The sequence below is a fragment of the Callionymus lyra genome, chromosome 1, assembly GCF_982586985.1.
Source record: "Callionymus lyra chromosome 1, fCalLyr1.hap1.1, whole genome shotgun sequence".
In the NCBI taxonomy this organism is placed as follows: Eukaryota; Metazoa; Chordata; class Actinopteri; order Syngnathiformes; family Callionymidae; genus Callionymus; species Callionymus lyra.
The window spans coordinates 27,180,842-27,199,026 of NC_141818.1; the positions used below are offsets into that span (position 1 = coordinate 27,180,842).

General features: G+C 40.7%; 1 protein-coding gene across 1 annotated transcript in view; it reads right to left on the reverse strand.

Moving 5' to 3' along the window:
- Positions 1 to 1,137: 1,137 nt before the first annotated feature.
- The window catches only part of grin2bb (glutamate receptor, ionotropic, N-methyl D-aspartate 2B, genome duplicate b), an 80,510-nt gene continuing 63,462 nt past the window's right edge, over positions 1,138 to 18,185 (reverse strand). The window contains exons 12-16 of the mRNA XM_087798798.1: positions 15,723 to 15,952; positions 15,167 to 15,327; positions 13,244 to 13,431; positions 9,887 to 10,125; positions 1,138 to 6,970 (exon numbers count right to left, since the gene is read on the reverse strand). Of these exons, the coding sequence (XP_087654924.1) occupies positions 4,667 to 6,970; positions 9,887 to 10,125; positions 13,244 to 13,431; positions 15,167 to 15,327; positions 15,723 to 15,952 (3,122 nt within the window). The 3' untranslated portion in view covers positions 1,138 to 4,666. The remainder of the gene's footprint in view (positions 6,971 to 9,886; positions 10,126 to 13,243; positions 13,432 to 15,166; positions 15,328 to 15,722; positions 15,953 to 18,185) is intronic.

The window sequence follows — 18,185 nt, forward strand, 5'->3', positions numbered from 1 at the left end:
GAAGACAAACACATTTTACATTTGAATTAACAAAGTAACAATTCCCAACAAACAAATAAACCAATCGATAACTTCTCTCTGTATGACTTTTCTAACTTTTCCAAACGAATAACAATGTTTCAAAGATACAACGGAAGAAAAGGGAAGCCATCACTCCTGTTTAAATAAAGTTGAAGGTGATGCACATACTTAACAGTGATTTATTGCTGTAAAACAAAACTGTACAATAAATCCTCCATGACTGTTGCCATAAAAACATGATGAATTGAGACAGACAGCATGGAAGCTCTTGTGTGCACAAACAGGATGGCTTTCCTTTATCATCTACTGACAGGGAATTGTTGTGTTTTGCATGTCACTGTACTTTCCTGATGTGAGGCAGTACTAGATTATCTTATTTTAATACTTTATTTGGTTCATCGATACATGAACCCACTCAAATATATGTTTAATTGAGTATTAAACAGTAGCATGGTTACCCTTTGGAGCTAAAAGCTCCTGCAAAAGTTAACGATAATTCAATGACTGACACACACCGTGTTTTTCGTTGTATTTTTAGTTTTCACAGAAATAAATAATATAAAATAAAATATATATAATATAAAATATAATAAATAATTAACACAGATTAATCATGTGCAAAACAAGTCTGTACTTTTTCAAATATCAGTGGCATCGAACAAATGAAATCAGTTGGTTAATAATTAATTTCAACTTGGAATGTTCATAACCTGTGTCAACTGCTACAGGCCCGGTCAGCAGATTCTTCTGAAGCCCAGACTGAGCAGCTAAATGCTTTGACTGAGGACACATCAGACTAGACACAACCCATAATAGGCTCTCGACATAAGCTTGAAATTCTCATAAGAACTTGCAGTGTGAGCAGTCGAGTGTTCACCAGACGTGTGTGAGCAAATTCCTGGTGATTTTGTTTCCCCTGCAATAAAATATTGAATCAGAATCAACGTGTTTCAGACAACAATATACCTGGAAGTGGCACACAGACACAAAAAAACATTGTAGGATTTCTCATTATTTATTAATACTCAACACTTTTATTCCAAAGACAGAATAATAATATACTTCAGCACTTTTCACATCGACTGTGTTCGAATCTCTCTCTTTTTATTTGATTTATTTTTAAATATTACTAAATATTCAAACCGTAAATGGTCCCTCCACACAAGTAGTTTCTCTCCATACAAAACAGTCAGAGGATGAACTAGATCTCTGTCATATGTACATTTTACACAATCTGTACAGTTGTGCGATGGCATTGAGTTTCATGTCGTCAAAAACACAACCCCCCCCCCAAAAATACTATGTTGTAAAAAGGTATCAGATCATCTGTTGTGCTTTCAGTCTAGCGGTTTGTTCTCCCGTTCAGGGAATAAATTAAAAAAAGGAGATAAAAAACAAATCAATTCATCTACACCTGCACTTTTGTGTGTATTCATAAAGGGACACACACACGAACGTGCACAGACGTGTCCCAAAGTCAATAGAAAACAATTTAGCAAAGGGGATCTACCAATCAAAGATTTATCCCGGAAATCCCAACTCTGCCATTTTGTGCAGTTTATATCAAAAGTCCATGAGTGGGTCGTTGAATTTTTACATGACACGTGTACGAGTTTCTTCTCTCACACACTCACATGTGTGCACGTACAGAGGTAATCAAGCGAAGTGTATTTAGGCACGTACAATGACACAAATAATGAAGTGCAAAGTTGAAATAAAGATTCTTAAATTAACATAAATTGAATCATTTTCACAAACTATCAAGATTTCTTTTGTGATTTTCAACACTTCACACACACACACACCTAGAGAACTGTACGGACCAGAACCAATGAACTGTTTAAACTATGAAGATCCTTGGAAAAACTCCCACATTTGGGGATAGAAGTCTAGATTAATAACAGAATGAAAAGAAAAGATAATTCATGCAAATCCTCAAAAACACTTGAGACCCTCATATCATTCGCACTGACTTGTCAACCGTCAACTCTTTGAACCTCATTCCAGGTGTGAAATGAACGAATGTGTGTCTTGATGATTCAGATCCAGACATTTTTGTCTTTAAATCTAAATGCTAATACGATGCTTAAGTTGGCACAAGTGATTTGATATTGGAAGATGTTTCAGCATTAGCTTTTGTGACAAACAACATTAACACATTAACTTGAGATATGTCATTGTTTGTATTCATGTGTTTAAATAAGTTTATGTGGAGCATCAGGGGGATGAGAGGACTAGCGTCAAAATGTTTGTTGGGCTTTTCTTTCATTTAGAGGACTGTATTAGCTACATAATGTTTTGCTTGCTTGTTTATAATGTCAATTTTCACCATTCAATCGCTGCTTTACTCATTTCAAAATAAGTTATTGTTGATGTGCTATGTCATTACATTCTTCAATCCTTCGAAGAATAGAGAAATACTTTGTCGCCACTTTTTGTGTCATATTAGATCTAACATATATACATATATTATGTTCTTTGTAGACTAAGGAGACTTGTGTTAGAGTCTAACATTTAAAGTATATAAAGGTTCAGACACAACTACCCTGAATTACTCTCTAGTTCTCTTTATTATCATGGTGTTTCATTGCTTATGTATCCTGTCACTCACTCCAAATAAATGTTCATTAGCATGTGCTCATAATTATGTTGAGGCAGAGCAGTGTACATTACAAATTTCCCTCGCTGATCCAACGATGCACTGCAGTTGAAACTATGTTGACTGTGGTTTCTATGACACGTCTGATTGAGTGGCGTCAGTCTTACTCTCTTCCTGCATGTGTGTTTAATTCATCACATTCCATTCTTCTCATAGCAGATTCAGTTAATTCCTGCCTTTATCAAATCATATATTATATTAAATCCCACATAAAATCAAACCCTTGCCTCCAACTGGTCCAAAAACTCTGAGGCTAGGCTGTTGACTAATTTTAACATCCGCCCAGTTTTAGCATCATTGCACTGGCTCATGTGGGTTTAAGGATATATTTAACCCTTTGACTTATTACTTTTAAAGGTCATAGTTTTACTATTGTGCTGTTTTTAATGTACTGTGCCATTTTTAAATGACACTAAAAGGGTAAATAATGTGTTGATTTAAGTGTCTCCTAAACTGATCTTGGACCCCTATTGTTCTCATCAATATGTGTCTGTTTGCAAAAAGCTCTCTTTTAATTTAAATATTTACAATATAAAATGTGCTTAAGCCCTGCCCACAGAAAACACCTTTATGAATATCTGGAGTTAAAATCTTTTTTAACATAACCACAACGACTGTACTGTGATTGGTCAGGCATCAAAGTTTGTTACCGCATCTCCACCGCCAAGGGACTTGTGGTATAAACAAAGCGGGGTGTGATTACAGGTGGCTGGAGGAGCAAACCTCTTGTAACCTCTTGTTTGCTGAGATTTCAGACGGAAGATAATATAAAGTAATAAGTTCTAAACATGATCATGATGAGGGACTTACTGCATCTTGGAGAGGAAGACTTCAACGTTCAAAACATGTGAGTCAGTCAGGAGAGTTGAGTTTAATTAAAGCACCTTGTGACACTCTTAGTCTGAAATGTGCTGTATAAATAATAATAATAATTATTATTAAATAGGTTGATGGACAGGTATTGAGGAAATGAAGAGGATAATGAAGGTATTGGTCAAGGCTGACTTGCTGTGGCAACGCCTGAGTGGAAGGACTGCATGACAGAGAGGAAGATGATTGGCTGTGTTTGTAATCTGTGTGCCAGTGCTATGGCCTTAAACACTGTGGACGTCATTAAAGCTAATATTTTCATCAAGATGACGACCAGTACAATGAAACCTTCAGTTAATCTATAAGATCTGAACTGTCTAGGTCCCTCTCAAAGTCCAGCCTTAGAATTTGTTTACCTGTTGTGTCAATCAGCCTACTGTTTGTTATAAGCGAGATTAATGTTGCACCAGAATCTCATGATTGCATTGGAACCCAGAGGTCACTGTTAAGGCACATTAGCTGGAACTGAAACAATGAGAGGAGGTTCAGAGGAGGTGACAAGTCAGTCTGGTGATACGGATCATAACAATCTTCTCTTTTTGTTACCAGGATGTACTTGAGTCATGCCTGTCACTTACACGTCACAGCACTCAGAAATAAGAAAATAAAGAAATCAATCATGGAGGATAGAATTAATAGCAAAGAAGAATCCAAATCACAGGAATAAAAAAAAAGAAAAAGATTTGAAACCACAACTCGTGTCCTGTGATGTTGGCAAGCTAGCAAACGATCAACATCTTACAAATATGTAACATGAAGAATTTAAATAAATGTAAAATCCATCAGTGTTGAACCATTGAAACAAAATTCAGTCAAATTGTTAACAATATCAGCACAATTATTATAGTTACCCTGTGATTTCTCTCTCAATGTATTGTATTGTAAATGTTGCTGAGTTTGTTTTGGTTGTTAAGGAGCAGCAGAAGGAGCCACAGGTTGAAGCGAGACTGTTGGTCTCAAATTGTCAGTCAATCCTTCCTTCCTACCATCTTTCCCTAGATTTTTTTCTTTTTTTTTGTTGCCGGTGAGGATTGTCCTCTGTTTGTCAACAGCAAGATTTCTGGTTCTAAGTTAGGGTCAACTCTACTTACACTCTTCTCTCTTTCCTCGTCACTCTCAGACATCAGACTCGATACTGGACAGCTTTTCATAAACGTGTCCATTGCTGGCACCATTGAAGGGTCTCTGCCCCTGCCCCAGAACTATTGTGTCCCTGCCACCAGGATGTAACTTGCCACTGAGGCAAAGCTCTTTGGGGAACCGTGGTGCCACATTGGACATCACCCCAGCTGTGGCTGATGCAGGCAAATAAGAAGCTGCTCCAATTGAGCTTCGGAAATCCCCTCCAGCTCTGCTGTTGTTGAGAAGTTGTTGCTGCTGCGTCTGTGGCTTTTTGATGTAGTATGGTTTGGCACCGTGTAAAAGACACTGGTCGTCGCCGAAGGTTGGGATGAAAGGGTTCTGGTTCACCTTATCTGGGTAGAGAGATTTAGACAAGGAGTAAGTCCCGGCCCCTCTTCCACCACTGCCACCACCACCTCCTATCATAGCTCTATCTCTGTCCCTTAGGTCTCGCTCTCCAAATGACCGTCGATGGAAGCTCCCCTCACCTGCACGAGCTAAGCTAAAAGAGGAGCCTGATTTTGCTCGATCTCCACCTATCCCTCTGAACATCGAAGGCTCTCTCTCTCCTGAATATCTCTCAAACATGTGTGCATAGGGGCTTGGGCCCTCCATATAGCGATCTTTTTCTTTCAAACTCACACTTCTTGGCTGAACAAATTGCCCACCAACCCCCTCTCCAACCCTGCGTCCCGCCCCCTCCCTCTGCATGTCTACAAATGTGTCATAGGAGTGTTGCCTTTGTAAGACCTTGCCCCCAGGCCCTGTCTTTCTGCGTTGAGCTTGGGTTTGTGGAACGACCGGGGCTATGTTGAATTTTCCACCTGAGAACATCATGTTGTCCTCACTGATGTTATAAAGGTTGCTAGGAATCTTGCAGGAATCACTTCGTTTGCAGCTAGCAGAGCTGGGGCGACTGTTTGTCCCCACAACTCCACCAGCCAAACATACAGCACCTCCAGCACCGCCACTGTGGTGACACACACTGTGGCAGTTGCGACACTCCCAATCTCCTCCAGCAATACCTCCACCTCCTAAACCTGATGTCCCTTTCTCCCAGCAGGTGTGGGCCTGCTGTCCTGCAGTAACTGGTACAAGCCCAGCCTTAGAATCCTGCTTCTTGTTTTTACCTTTGAGAAAGTCATCCGCTGGCACTTTGCTTTTACAGATACCACCACCACTACCACCACCCACACCACTTCCTCCACTCTCACCCTCTTGCTCCCACTTGGCCTTGTCTTCCTTAGAGTGGAACTGCTCTGCATAGAAATCCCTCAATTTCTCCCTGTCTTTGCGAAACAAATAAGGTGAAGAATTACCCCCTCCAACTCGCTTCCTCTCCAGGGGAGGTGAGACCGTGCAGTGTGCCATGGGCCCATGTGGGAAGTGGTGGTGGACGGTGTAGTGGTGTGGTCTTCTCCTGAAGCTGCTCAGCTCTATCTCGTCATGCTCCCGTCTGACCTTCGCCGAGGCTGGCCTTTTTTTCAGGCTGTCCCTGTACTGTTTACGCCTCTTGGCGTTGCCTTCCAGGTTGCCATAGGTGACAGTGTGTGTGGAGATATCCGATACATCAGAACGAATATTTCCATCATCTCCCCCACTCCCACCACCGAACCTTTCATGACCACTAACGAGCCCTGTGCTGGATGCACCTCCTTTAAATGAAAACCTGCCATACACATTGCTGCCCTTGAACCCGCCCTGGTTGGACTCCGCAGTGGTGTGGCCAGCAATCAGGTCAAATTTATTGGTATTCCTGTGAGTCATTGATGGACGGGGCTGTGTGGTGAAAATGGGCGTCACGCCTCCCCCTAAACTGTCGCATTCAAACATGCCCCCATCCAAAGAGCTAGTGCTACCCAAGCTATGTGGCCTATTAGGTGGGGGGCCGGACATACCGAGAGCAGGGGCCGGATGATGATGCCGGTAATGGTCCTGGTACAAGTTGTTGTCCTTCAGGGGCAAGTTTCCAAAAGTTCTCTCCACATCACTGATGTAGTCACTGAACATGTTGTCCTCCTGTATGTACGGTGGAGCTGACTTGCAGTCTGAAGGGTGACCCACCAAACTGCGCCGATGCTCTGGAATAGCGGACTCACGGCCGCTGTGGCTATATTCCAGGGCAGCATGTGGAGAACCATTCACCCCCGGGACAGCAGTCATGTCCTTCGCAGTGCGTAGCAACCGTAAGATGTTGGAATGGGTGTTGTTCATGTTCTTCTTAATGGACAGCGAGGGTGATTCTATTGTTGATTTGTTTTCCTCAATTTGAACCCCATGGATGCAGCTGTAGATGCCCTGTAGTGGGAAAATTGGAGAAGAACAAAAAGGTGGAGAGACAAAAGAGAGGGTGAGACAGGCCATGGGTAGAGGAAAGGGAAAGTGTGAGAAAAGTACGACCAGCGAGAGGGATTCAACAGTTAGACATTTGTCAGTCGCACAGAAACACTCGTAGACCAGAAGGTTTTCATGTGGGTGGAGAAAGAGATCACGGATGACATAAATAAAGGACAGACAGAAAGAGGACGAGAAACAGAAAAACAGACACAGGCAGAGAGGTTAATGCATTGCCCTGTTCTTCTTGACCACCCTCTTGTTTACACACTATTAAACAGTAATAAGTGCTGAGTTCATAAATGATTTGCCTCTGGGGAGTGACAAGAGTGCTCCAGGCTTGTGAGAACTGCAGGAGAAGTGAGAGGCAGGATCGGAGCCAATCTGACAACTCGACCAGCCGACTCATGGGTTGTAACAGTGATCGATACCCAAAACCAATCTGAAAATTGACTTTTCTTAATTGACTAACCACTTCTGTGGTCGGCCTTTCTGTTTCTTTATCATCCAACTCACATCTGCAAATAACAAGAAAGTGTTGTTCATGTGGTTCAGTAATTATTCTTGATTAATAAGTGATTTGGGAGTCAATTAAATAAAGCTAAACCTCTCAAAACCTAAAGAATTTTTGTTGGCTCCACCAAAGACTAAAGACTTCTAATCACATCACATTGAAATTAATAGAAATCTGAATTTTAAGTTATTGAAAAGATTAAGAAAACATATATTTTTAGTTTTTTGTATGTCTTCACAAATAAATGGCATGGTCTTATTCAGTAATTTCTACTCAAGTTGTTTGGCTACACTTGGACAGTGACGTCAATCTGGGGGTAACCGATTGCAGCGACAGTCAAACTGAAAATGTCCAGCTCAGCAGACAAGATTTGGCATGAGTGGCAACATTACTAGACTTGTCAGAAACACTTTGTTAAGGTCACAGTTGCATTCTTGACGGAAGGTGTCCTTTGGAGCTTCTATTAAAGCTTTGTGACGGTCTGACTTCATTGTTAATGGCTGCTGTAGGGTAACAGCAGGGATATTTTTAGCTCACCTTCACGTCTATTCTCCCCTCACCTTTAGAAATACAATTTTCAGGATTGTCACTGCATTTGAGTATTTAGCAAGTTGTCACAAACAAGCCCCTCCCACCATCATCGCTGGAGGACCTGATTGTTTAGGTGCAGTTGCAGAGGAACATACACTAGGCTGCTTTAGGATTTATAAACCTCCCAAATGAAAGATCATCTAAGGGTTGGGTCTGTTGCAGTAAACTACTAGCCACTGATTAGCTTGACTATAAAACCTTTTTTTATTTACAAGCATTGGATCTTGAATCTTGTTGGCATCAACACAGTTAAATACATGACATTATAAAAAAGGATTCTAATACAAACTAAACAATTTGTGTTGAATTTGCTTATATAATAATATTTAATATAATGATACTATGAATTGTGGAAATGTGCCAATTTTTCCATTTAACAATCATATTGGGCTGCTCAATGAAAATGATTGCTATATATAAATATAAAAAAGGAATGAATGCATAAAATGAAAATTGATAGTTAATAACAAATTCGATTTGCAGCTGTTTGTAGGAATCATTTTTCTAGGAAGTAGGAATTGTTAGGAATTCTGTTTCATTATAATAATTGATTGAAACAATTATGAAACCATGTTACTTCTGCAACAGAGGATCTAGTTCATACATTTGTATCTGCTGTGGTTACAAAGAGAAACAGCTCCACTGAGTAACAGACGGGGCTGCGGTGCATTGTCGGCGGTTGCATTTGTGGTAAGTTCTCTGTGGCAGGAGTATGTGTGGGAGTGAATTGTATCACATTAGAGGCGAGTCAGAAGGACTGGTGTCCTTTTCTTTGTTGCGTAACTTTGAATGAACCATTTACAGGTAATGACAGGGACTCTGGTTAGACTGAACGAGAAGCAAACAGGTTACACCTCTACTGATGATTGTCACGGAGCTTAAGAGTCTGATTGTGGCCTCTCGTTCCGTCTCACCTCTGCTGCTTCAATTAGATGAGTCATCTGACTGTCGAAGCACCACACGATAAATAGAGTCAATTTGATCTGCTGCACATCAATTGTGCCACTTCAAAAGCTGTTTATCTCACCTGTGCAAGTAAACCAATGAAGCCAGTTTAAAGTTTAAGGTCAATTCAGTCAAACAGTGTGGGAGGAACTTTCTTCTGTCCTCTTTTTGATACACTTTAGGATAGAGAGTAGACAGTTTCATTATTGCAAAAATTGTTGCTCTATGCCAAGAGGATGGCGTTTCAAGTGCACATGATGGTCATATTTGCCTGTGGACCTGCTGTGTTTATATCTGCTTAGCACTGAGCTTCTCATCACAGCAGCTGAACACAACTGCAGGTTGATGCAAGCACATGAAGCGGCGGTCCAAGGATTTAAAAATGGCCAAACATGTCAGCATAGGGAGAATTTGGATCTCAGTGAACGCATGAGCCTTGGAATTCTGCAATGGCAATTTATCGGAAGATAAGTTGATAAAAAATTACTAACACAATTGAAGTCTTTGTAACAGTTCCTTTTTTTCTATATTCATTTTTTTTTAGAAACATTTTTAATATAGCATATATTATATTTCTATATGTTTTATCTTTTAAAGGTATTTTTTTCAATAGTATTTTACTAAACTTATGCCAAGACTGTACAATAAAACTGCACTTTTACTTGAGTATTACACATTTAGTCAAATTCAATTGTCTCCAGATCGGTCCTAAATTAATTTTCAGGAAACATTTTATAATTATAATTATTTTTTTCATCACCAAAAGTTATTGTGACTGAAACACAGCTAGTGGTTGGATAACAAACCAGAGCATTATCTTTGTCACTCACTCTGCTAATGGAGAAGGTGGCCCCGGGCTTGCCGGAGCACACGCCCATGAAGCAGAAGCGCAGCTGCCAGTAGAACCAGTGTTCACAGATGAAGGTGATCAATGACAGGATCATTGCCGCCCCAAGCATGTAGAAGACGCCCGCCATGTTGTCCACGTCCAGCTGGCTGCTCATCACCTCGTTCTTCTCATTATGGCAGATGCCCGTCAGCCAGAGAGCCTCCAGCTCCTCCATCTCACCTGCGTGAAGCCGACACAGGAGCGAGGGTTGGTGAGTGTCACACATTAAGATGTGCAGCAAATGTCACATTGCATCACTCTGAGTTGTCCTGGGCCAGCACAGGCTCCTTGTCATGCTTTATTTGTTGTGGGAGACCACGCTGCCTATTAGGCCTTCTCCATCTCCGTTGATGGTCATGTGATGAACATTTTCGCCCTCAAACATGTCGGCCTGAGCACCCGCTAGGATTCAGTCATGCAGAGATATTTGTACTGATGGTTGTTATTTTGTTCTTTGTGCTGCGGTCATATTTTCATGATGTAAATCAGTCTAAGCACAAATTCTCTGAATAAAAGTGAGTGACACGAAACCCCAACACTTTTCCTTCCGAAACTATCATCTACTTCATGTTGATTGACAAGTCGACACTTGACATGTAGCGTGTGCAGTTCTGGTGATTGTTGTTCAGGAGAGACAGGAAACATAGAAGACACCAAGCGTATGGGTATAAGCATGAGTTCGTCCTGATGTTTTCTGGGCTTCACAGTTACCTAATTCCCTCCCTACCTCATAATCCCGCACGACTTAGAGGACAGAGATTTCAGGCAGCACTCATCCCTGATTTGTCAAAACACCGGAGGTGATTCCAGGAAGCAAATTCCCTGCTGGAAGCCTGAGGCTGCAGTTGGTGATGCAGCCGTGGAATTCAATTGATTCACTGGAATCTCAGTCTCTTTTACAATGGAACACTTTGTCAAAACTGTTAAAACAATCTAGTTAAACTCTACTATTAAGTCATTTAAGAATGTTTTTTCACCTTTTTATTCTTTTCCATTTGTCCATTATGTGAGTATACAAATCATTAAAACATTTTCAAGTGCATCATTTTAAGCCTCTTTTCCTTCATCCCTTCTTTCTTCTGGTGGAACCTGCCCAGACAACTGTTGAGAATTATAAAAAGGTGTTGCCCATTAAAAAAAAGTGAAATCAAATCATACAATAATATTTATCAATCATTTTATCAACATTTTTTTCATTTTGTAATTTCATAATTTGTGTACATTTTACAAATTCTTTAAAATTAGTTTCTGTGAAATGTTCCTGAAATGTTCGATTAGATTTCAGAAGGTTTTGTAGTTCCAGGCTCTCCGGAGGTCTCCATGTTAGAAAGATTAAATATTTGGATATTAGAAATAGAGCTAATTGGAAACTGAGTCGGCTGAATAACAGTGAATGAATGATGGGAAATGCAAATACTTAATTCTCCGCTGTATTAACCTGGAAATGTTTTATAATCCTCATCAGATGCAGTTATTGATCATAGAAATGAGGCCAAGTGAAAAAACATTCAGAGGATATTAATGTCTATCGTAGCAGCTCCACATACACACATTGAACAAGAGGAATATCAACATCTGAGTCTCTACACAGGCTTAGGTCTAAATCAAATCAAAATCAATTTTGTTTTCTTAACAAGTCATGAGTTCTCACAATCAAGCCTTTATTTGTGTGAGTGTGTGTCAAGAGCCCTGGTGTGTTATTTCATAGTGAGCGCTGGTCTCATGCTTACGTCTGAAGGTGAAGTGTTATGATTTAAATGTCAACCCTGCAGTTTTAAATGTCACATGAAGTAACTTATAGTCTTTACTAAATATCGGAGCTATAATGTATACACTAGTACGCAGTCAGATGTCAAAGGTGCAAACATGCATGCAGACATACATTTAGATTAATAATCAATGACCCTCACACACAACAGCAAACCACAAACGCAAACGCATACTTAACACACACAGCACAAATGTAACACACAAAGAACAATTTGGATGAAGAACATTTAGGATGAAGAACAAAACTAAGCCAAAGGTAATGATGGAGTCAAAAAGGGAGGCAGAGAAGAAGACGAAGAGAAAGATGAAAGCAAAGAGAAGGACGAAGAAGGAGAGAAAGATGAAAGCAAAGAGAAGGACGAAGAAGGAGAGAAAGATGAAGGCAAAGAGAAGGACGAAGACATTTGTGTCGTCTCACAACAGAGTCCAGAGTCACGTTCAGTCCTCGCACCGACACAAGATGACCTGTCCCTGCCGTGAACAAAGTGTGTCTCCTGCTACTGTGGCAGCTCCAGAGTGTGTCCTCGCTCTGAGTTCTGCTCTCGGAGGCAGTGGTGCTACTGAAGTTCTGTGGCCTTCACCATGACAAGCAGCAGGAGGCGCTGCCTTCTGATGATAGAGGTTCAATAATGGTGACAGCATCTTACAGAGCAAAACTAACTGGACACTTGCAGGTCTGCAAGCCTTGTGGTGTTCCACTGCAGAGATATGTGTGAAGAGAAATGAAAGTCCATTTGTGTGTCCAGATGGAAGAGTGTGAAATGCTGTGATTCATGTGGTGTCATCTGAGGCAGCAGGGCTGGCACTGCTGAGAAAAAGGTAGAAAATGAAAAGAAAAATCTGGGGGTGTGAAGTTTAAGTGGCTTTATTTTATCAGGGATTAAGACGCTGCCCTCGGCCCATCTCATCACTCGTACAGTAATGAAGGAAGGCTCACTAAACTCTGGTGACTCATATCAGTGGCTGGGAGGCCCAGTGAGTCCACTTGCATCGTATTATGTGATCAAATTATTAATTGGATTAGAACGTCACATGAGTGAAGAAATTGCTGCAAATCCTCAAGACTTGGAGAGAAACTATTAAAAAAGCAGTTGGGGCTCTCATTGGGTTGGTGTGTGGTTCTGTCGGACTGAGGTGGATTTCGTAGCTTTGTGTTTGCGGATCTCTTGGAGGCCTTTTATAGGTTTTACATATCAGGAGTCACAGCTTGAATGTCTCGACAGAAATGTACTTTAAGGCAAAAAAGATCAGTTGAAGACATAACCCAGATGTCAATATTCGTATTATTTATTTGCCTCACTTATTGTACCACTTAACAAGAACTGACACACACATGATCATTTTGACCACCTGTATTTACCAGCCAAGAAAAACATCCACTCATATTCGATACGTTTAGAAGCTGTTGTAAACCTCGGTGCCAGAGAGAAGAGCTCAGAACAATCGATAACAATATTAGCACAGCTGTTTAAATAAAGTCTGTCCTCCATGGCGACTCATGTAAACCATGTAAACAAGCAGGACTTACCATCTCCAAACAACATGAGGATGGCCAGATCCACGGCTCGTTTCCAGCCAGAGTCCTTCTGGATGGCAATGCCGTAACCAGTGGAGGCGAACACTTTGCCACTTCCGATGGTGACCAGCTTACAGCCCTCATCTCTGCCCGCCATGTAGTTGAGCACCGCTGCGTCATAAATGAATGCATCTAGTTTTCTGTGGATAGAGCAAACACACAGTTAAACTTATGTATTTGTTCCATGAGATTTCAGACGGAGGAGAACTTTATAAAGTAATAACTTCAAAGGGTCGCTCCCTGGATGTCAAAGATAGATTTGGAAGAAGGTGCTTTAGAGCATCTATAAATAAATTCCAGAGGTGCTAAGGTGTTGGTGTATTTTGTGATTGTAACATTGTCAATTGGGAAGAACAATTGAAACTTGAGAAAAAAACAGAATTCGGGATCATCTTACAGCATGTTTACAGTTATTATGACCTTTTCCATGGACGGCTGCAACACAAAAGGTTCTTAATATGTATTTACGTTTCAGGGAATATTGATGATGGGAAGAGAAAAAAGATGACATATAAGAATGTTCTGAAGAATAATTGGGATTGTTTTAATTGGCTTTCAACAAACCTGTTCTATTTAGAACCAAAAAAGAGAAAATTGAAACCTTTATTGAATAAAACGCAAATAAATTAACATTTCTGTGACTGTGGTGACACATGTGTTGCTTGGAATTATAATACTTATACTTAATATCAATATATTATTTTCACAATAATGTATCAACAGTATAATTATTTTAATAAATAACAAAATGTTTCTTTTTTTCATTCACTAATTTGTTTGGCTTTCATATCATATATTTTTCAATAGTGGTCTAAATTTTTTATATTTCAGTTAATTTGTCTAAATTTAAAATACGGTTTAAAAAAAATTAAATCACGCAAATATTAGCAAATATCTTTGTGTTGCAATTAAACCTCCAGCTGCTAGGTCTCCACAGCTAAAGGAAATTAAATCCCTAGAGATCTTGGCTATGACTGGTCTTGAAAAGAAATGAAACCAGTAACAACTTTTTCATTTGGTCTGTAAATTCTGCAATGCTAGAGTCAACTACTCGAGCAATACTCAAAATGCATCATTGTTCATTCAGTCTCGTAATACATGATATTGTTTCCCCTGTATTGTGAAACATGGATTCTTATCAATACTATTGGCAGTACATGCAGTCTTTTTGTTGCATTATCCAAGATTTTTATTAACATTTTATGCACATCTACAAATATATATATACCGCATTAGCATTAACTTTATTTATTGGATATTGATATTATATTTTAGGTGTATTTCTATTCAGTTGTAGCTGCTGTGATGTTTGATATGCATGATATAAAACAATTGATCTTGAAAGACAGTCATAGTAGTGGACAGAGCACAGCAAAGCGATAAAGGGCTGTGAGCAGTGGCATTATTGAGAGTGTCGGTCCTCATCAATGTTTAATTGATCCGACACCATGAGTCACCTTCTGTAAGTGGATCTGTTTCCTCTTATCAATGTCAAGATGGGATTTAATAGACACATGAACATGACACTTGTCAACTTGGTGACAATCACAGACTTCCCGACTTGTCTGCACTTTTATCAGAGCTTTGACAGGAGAATGGAGAGAGATTTTCTAGTCAAGGGAAGTGGGTTGAATATTAGCTTTTGCTGCAGCAGCAGGCTCTGCTGCTATTCTGGGTGCCAATAAGAAGCAGATCCACTGGCTGCCCACCCACATCGCCCAGAATGTTCTCTCTTTTCCTGTCTCTCTCCTTTTATTCCTTCATCATCTTCTCTGTGTATTGCATCAGAGGACCTCACAGCTCCATAACACCCTCTCATTTCTCCCCGTGGAGATCCTTTCATCTCTTCTTCATATCCCCCGTCCCTCTGCTCACCCGTTCTTCAGACTGTACAGCGCCTCGTCTACGTTCTTCTGGTGGAAGCTGGTCATATACGCATGCATGTCCCTGTAGTTGTTGCGGATGTTGCGCTCCGTGCTGCCATTGGGCACTGTGCCGAAGCGGAAGGGCGGCGAGAACTCGTTGGGCTTCTGGAACTGTTTTTGTTCGGCGGGCAGACATTGTGGAGAGAAAATGACAGAAGAGTGCTCGTTAGCTTGGAAAAGGCACTGAGTCGCACCAAATAGCCTTTAATGCACTGCTGAGCACACACCACACTTTTGGAGGCGCAAACTTGACTAAATGCTCTGAGTGTGATCCACGGAAGCAACATCCAACACACAAAATGCCCAAGACCCATTTAGACAAACACTTTCTGTAGCACTGAATTAGGTCAAAATCCAAACCACTCTTAGTGAGAATATGAATGTTACAAGAGATTAAGATTAAGTCAGGACGCACACAGGAAGAAAACATCCGACACAGCGATCACTCATCTTACCCTTAAGTTTCTTTAAAAACAAGAAGACACATGTATGACCTGGATTCGTACCTTCTTGTCCGAGAGACCCGACACCTGGTCCACATACTCCTCCTGGATCATGAAGGCAGCTAGGTTGGCGGTGTAGGAGGCCAGGAAGATGACAGCGAAGAAGGCCCATACTGACACCATGATCTTACTGGTGGTGCCTTTAGGATTCTGAACCGGGACAGAATTGTTGAACACCAGACCCCACAGTAGCCAGACGGCCTTTCCAATGGTGAAGGATGGTCCTCCGGGTTCTGGAAGACACAAGCCACAAGTTCTTTGTTTTAGGGATAGAGTTTAAAAAGAGTTTTGATCTGGCGAACAAAGAGCTGAGCCAAAAGACCAGCCTGGTGCTTAAATCAGATAAAGTGATTATTGTTGGTGACTTTAACATCCATGTTGATATGGTTCATGATAGCTTAGCTAACAGGTTAAACTCTATCCTGGAGTCATTTGGTTTCTCTCAGTATGTACATGAACCGACTCACTGCTTTAAGCACACATTAGACCTTGTCCTAGCATACGGACTTGAAATTAAAAATGTTATTGTCTCTCCTCAGAATTCAGTTCTTTCCGACCATCAATTAATAACCTTTGACTTCATTTTAAATGAGCCAAGTCTACAGAGCAGGAGCACTCTCAAAAGATGTCTGTCTGAAAGTGTCGTTACCAAGTCTATGGAAATAATTCCCTCTGTGCTCAGTAAAACGCCTAGCCTCAGTGTGTCAAGAAACTCTACCCATAGTCACCCAGACATTGATAACTTTGTGGGCAGTTTTACACACTCGTTGCACAATACGCTTGACTTAATCGCACCACTAACTCAAAAGACTGTTAACAGAAGTAGTCTTGCTCCCTGGTATACTCAGGAAACACGTAAATTAAAACAGGATTCTAGACAACTAGAGAAGAAATGGCGTTCATCAAAACATAATGAATTCTACCAGGACTGGCAGGATAAGTTAAAAATATACAAGGCATCTCTTCGGAAAGCCAGAGCCAGCTACTACTCATCACTTATAGAAGCAAATAAAAATAACCCCAAGTTCTTATTCAGTACTGTAGCCAGGCTGACACGGAGCCATCAGTCCATTGAGCAGTCCATCCCTTCTCATCTTAGTAGCAGTGACTTCATGAACTTTTTTAATGAAAAAATTGTAACTATTAGAGGAAAGATTCAAGACCTCCTAGATTCTTCTAATACAACCAGTGCAGCCTCACCGGTCACAGACACTATGACTGATACATATTTTGACTCCTTTCTACCAGTGAGTCCTCGACAGCTGTCCCAGGTTGTTTCCTCCTCAAAGTCCACAACATGTCTTCTTGATCCTATTCCCACATGGCTACTTAAAGAACTGTTCCCCTTACTTAGCACTTTCATACTTGACATTATTAACTTGTCAATAACATCAGGCTATGTGCCTCAGATTTTTAAAGTTGCAGTAATTAAACCTCTGCTTAAAAAACCCACTCTCGATCCAGAGGTCCTCACTAACTATAGGCCTATCTCTAATCTAGTATTCATTTCAAAACTTCTGGAGAAAGTGGTAACGAGTCAGCTCTGTGATTATCTCCAGGACAATGATCAATTTAAGGTGTTTCAGTCTGGTTTTAGGGAACACCACAGCACAGAGACCGCCCTGGTAAAAGTAAGTAACGACCTACTGATGGCCTCTGATCAGGGCCATGTTTCAGTTCTTGTTCTTCTAGATCTCAGTGCTGCATTTGAAACTGTCGACCACCAAATCCTTCTACAGAGGCTAAAAAACCATATAGGCATTCGTGGAACTGCTCTTAACTGGTTTAAATCTTACCTGTCGGATAGAACGCACTATGTACATGTCAACCACCTCTCATCGACACACACTAAGGTCAGCTATGGTGTCCCACAAGGTTCTGTTCTTGGTCCAATATTATTCACAATCTATATGCTCCCACTAGGGGACTTGATTAGAAGACACTCTATAAACTTTCACTGTTATGCTGATGACACCCAACTTTACTTGTCCATGAAGCCAGATGAAAGAAATCAGCTAACACAACTACAGTCCTGTATTACAGATATCAAGTCATGGATGACCAAAAACTTCCTCCTACTGAACTCGGAAAAGACTGAGGTTTTACTAGTTGGTCCGCAACATCTCAGACAATCATTAACTAATGATCTAGCTTTACAAAATGGACTTGCTCCTGCTACTAGCACCACTGTAAAGAATCTGGGTGTATGCTTTGACGAGGACTTATCATTTAACTCACACATAAAACAAATCTCACGGACTGCTTACTTCCACCTTCGTAACATTTCAAAAATTAGGCACTTCCTTCCTTTAGATGCTGCTGAGAAGCTCATCCATGCTTTTGTAACCTCCAGGCTGGACTATTGTAACTCTCTTCTCTCAGGATGTTCTAAAAAATCTCTCAGAACTCTTCAGCTCATTCAGAACTCTGCAGCTCGTGTCCTGACTAAGACTAAGAGGCGCGAAC